At 37.7% G+C, this 4,235-nt stretch overlaps 1 protein-coding gene across 1 annotated transcript; it reads right to left on the minus strand.

The window, feature by feature from the left end:
* Window positions 1-1,178: 1,178 nt before the first annotated feature.
* Window positions 1,179-3,305, minus strand: LOC103418656 (probable protein phosphatase 2C 25). The gene is made up of 4 exons (XM_008356768.4): window positions 2,743-3,305; window positions 1,998-2,336; window positions 1,707-1,886; window positions 1,179-1,591 (listed from the first exon to the last, which is right to left on the minus strand). Exons 1-4 carry the CDS (start codon window positions 3,184-3,186, stop codon window positions 1,433-1,435), a joined length of 1,122 nt encoding a protein of 373 aa, XP_008354990.3. The 5' UTR covers window positions 3,187-3,305; the 3' UTR covers window positions 1,179-1,432.
* Window positions 3,306-4,235: the final 930 nt, after the last annotated feature.

A 4,235-nucleotide genomic window follows, 5' to 3' on the forward strand; every position in this document is an offset into this window, starting at 1 on the left:
CATCTTGATGGCCGTCTCTCTAACACAAGTGAATAGTATCATGATTGACTTTTTTGTATAAAAATGTTGTTTTTCGTTAAAGTTCCCTAAAATATGTGATGCAATTACTTATAAGTACATTTGTGCAGCAGTCGTACCTATATGATAGAAAATGATTCCATGATCTTGATTCTATCTTACTTTGGATCGCAAGTCCCAAATTTATAAATGAATAGACATTTATAGACGGAGTCCACATCTATTAGAAAAATAATGACAAAATGTGGTACAAATAACATTATTCAAATGTAATACCATAAAAAAAAACTAACGAAAAGTCCAAAAAAACTTATCTTTTAATGAAAAACCCTTTTTAAAGGTATAATGAATAGTATCAGAGAAAGATATAAATATGATTTTTCGTTAAAAATAAACAGTATCGGAAGTATTTTGTTAAAACTTCCTACGATAAATGCACTACTGGACCACTACTGGACCATAATGCTACTACGGCAATGAGTGTGTTCTATATAAACTGCCCCCGTTTTTTTTATGTTTTTTTAAGTTTGTCTAAGTTGACTCCTCGTTTAAGAGGGTGGTTGAGAGGGTGCTACGGTGGAAGATGCTACTAAGAGATTAGAAAGGTGGGGAAGGGGAGGGTGGTGGTTGGAGGTGGCGGGTTGAGCGGACTTGGCGTGGTTTGGTTGGTAAGCGTAGTTTAGGTCCATTAGGGAGAAGACTGAGTGGGGGCTCGAGCAGGCAAGTGTTAAAGAGTCGGATTTGGTTTTTCCTTAATATAGGTACACTCTAGAAAATTTACGAAGACGATCGTTTACAAATTTCAAATCAACTATTGACGATACAGGTGACTCTCTAGTTGAAAGATTTGAGACGATGTGTGCATTTGATTGTGGTTAGAGGTCGACTAAAATTCCTTTAACCTTTCCGGATGATTCTCTAGTTAAAAGATTTGAGACGATGTGTGCATTTGACTGTGGTTTGGGGTGGACTGATATGCCTTTAACCTTTCCGGGCCAACTACAGCTAGTCCAACCCTTCGAGGTGCGGGTTACCACACGCTTCGACAAAAAAAAAAAAATTCTAAACACAAAACAAAATCTAAACACAGACAAAATCTTAAGCACAAACCGTTGTACCGAACCAACAGGGAGAAGAGGTCAGGGAGCAACAAAAGTTGGTAACATTCTAATGTGCAAGTCGTATTATTCTAAAAGAATGAATTAATCAACATCTTGAACTAAGTCAAGTTATACAAAGAATTAAAGAATAAGGCTGCAACAATTATACAAATCAATGACTAAGCGCCATTTATCTTCTATTGGTGTTAAACAAATTGCAGATAAAATGGTTAAATAATATAGCATAGACATGGCTACTCTGAAGTCCAAACACCTTGATCTTTCTGACGTACCACCTCTTGTTAAGCCGAAAATCATAAGTAGCGTCTCAATTGGACTACCATCACGCTAATATCGTCGAAAGAGCCTCGTGATGTAGATAGTTCTATCAGCTTTTTGCAAGCCACCAACGGCTGCCCGTCAGTTCCTAAGCATGAAGGACGTACGATATCCACTGCTTCTTGGTTGCTAACCTGGAACGAAGGAATAAAATCCGATTTAGTTGATGTGCAACTAATTGATCTAAATAGTATGTATGGAACTCTATTGATTTAAATGCAAAATTATGATAACGGGATTACTAAATACCTTATCCCATAATCCGTCTGAGGCCATAATTAAGAACTCGTGTTCGGGTTTGATTCTGAGCACTTTGGTCTCTGGCTCTGGAGTTACATATTGTTTAAGGTGCCTATCGCCAATTCCTCTCGATACAGCAAGAGATCCCTGAATTCTCCAAACACCATGGTATAAATCGACATATCCACCCTACAAAAAGAAATTCATTACAACCATCGATCACAATCCGAATAAGGTTTAACTTGAATCTGAAGTAACCTCAATGTATAACCTTTTGGACAAAAGAAACATAGTGCTTACCAAGTTATCAATTCTGGCTTTCTCGTCTTCCCTTGATGGCCGATGATCAGATGTGAGTGCTTCGGCAGCGCCTCCACTGCTCAAGACAGCACGGCAATCGCCAGCATTGGACACAACAAGGTTACCGTTCCTGATCAAAGCCGTCACGCAGCATGATCCACCACGGAAATCCTCCTTGAGAAAATCAGAGTCGGTATTCAGATAACCATGCTTGACTGCTTCCTCAATTTCATCACCACCCCTCCTCGCAACTTCATCTAAAATGTTCTTTGACAAGTTCTCTGCCGCAAACTCAGCAGCTTTTGCACCTCCATGCCCATCAAATATACCGAAAATCGCCTGCAGAAACAAAAGCTTCAGCATATCGAATTCCAATTCTCAAGCCGCTAATTCGACTAACTAAAATCAATAAAGTCCAGAAACCTGAAGCACGATTGTGCTCTAATAGATCAAAATATTATATATTTTCCTCAAATTCCATCATTTCAGAAAAGGTTTTTAAAATTTCCATCAATTCAGACCCTAGAACAACTAAAACATACAACATAAATTAAAAATTAACTAAATTGGTTATGGTTCATATAAAAACCCCAACTTGATTTCTCACAATTCTACATAAAGCTTTCAAATTTTCCAAAATTCTACATAAAGCATTCCAATTTCTCAAAATTCAGCTCAATAACTAAAACAAATTAATCACAATTAAAAAAAATTAAGAAAAACAAGAGAGCAACTTTAGAATTACCTGTTTGGAATCACCTTCAAGATTAAGACTAGCTGAGTAGCGATCCTCCAAAGCCTCTCTCCTCCCTCTCTTGCAACACACGTAGTAGTGTCCTTCTCTATCTGACTCCACCACCTCTCGCCTCCCCGCCGTTAACGGCGTCGGCGGAGCAGTCCCGTATCCCGAGGACACCACTGGAATACAAAGCTTCGCCGGCCTCTTCCTCTTCAGCTGCGACACTGGAGACCCCGGACCCGAGCACGACAACCCGCTCTGCGGCTTAGGGATCCGAATCCGAAACGGCGAAGACGGCGAAGATGGAGACGAACACGAAGCCAATCCCGCCGGTGATGACGCCGAAGTCAGGGTTTCTGGAGCCGGAGCTATCATGGAGGATTTGTTGCAGAACAGAGACGACGGCGGGGAAAACACCGGAGAGTTAGCCAGTGCGACGGAGCACGACATATCGTTTCTCCTTTTCGGCTTTGTTTTTCCGGTTAAAAAATTGTGCCGTTTGTTCTTTTTTTCTTCTTCTTCCTTTTACGATTTTTCTGCGTTTTGTTTTGGATGAAGAGAAAAAATGGAGAGAATTTTGGAATATATAGGGCTCCTCGGAGTGGGGTCCAGTCATTTTCCGTGTTTGTGGGGCCCTCCATGGCTATATTTAAACACTGTTTTGACCAGTGATTTGGGTCACTGTTTTTGAAATGTCGGTTTTACCCCTCATTGGATTTGCTTTGACTTTTAGTCATTACTTGAGATTGGACGTCGACGAACTCCCTGTAATTTTCTTCTAAAATTTAGTGAGAAGGTTGGATTTGTTATTAATTACGTTCGATGCTTGTTAACATGTTATTTTAATTTAATTTATTTTTATTAATATTAGAATTATATTTTATTAAACAAATTGTTGTAAATAGTATAATATGTATGCCCACATGCATACAGTGAACATGTCATATGTTTAACAGTGTTTTTGTTTGTTTCCATGGTGATGCTCTATAAATAGAGTTTTACGAATGTTCAACAAAGCAGAGAAAAAAGGAAGAGAAAAATATCTAATAGTAATAATATACCTTACTTCTTCTGCAACAGCTTGCGTTGGTATAATACTCTACAACTGCTTCGTTCATGTCCCGAATAAAGGTTATCTCTCTATAACTTTTACATTTTTATAACACAAATGAATACTACCAACTAGTTATTATGTACATTTTCTTCATTATCATTTTACAGTAGCGAGGAGTACTTAATTAAAATTTTAGAGCGTAGACAATAGTTTGTTAGCTCCACTCTATGAGTTATACCACTAATTTTTCTATCTTGTTCTTTTGGTGACAATAGTTTATTTTTAATGTTAAAACAATTTATTTTATTTTATTTCAACAAGACTATGAGTTTGTTTGGAAATATTATTAAAATGTCTAAAAGATGTTTTTTTGTTTCAAAATGCATTTGAAATGTTTTTTGCAAGAATCACCCGTTATATACTTCTTTCAAATTTATTTACACTT

This window comes from Malus domestica, chromosome 03 (genome assembly GCF_042453785.1).
Source record: "Malus domestica chromosome 03, GDT2T_hap1".
NCBI lineage: Eukaryota > Viridiplantae > Streptophyta > Magnoliopsida > Rosales > Rosaceae > Malus > Malus domestica.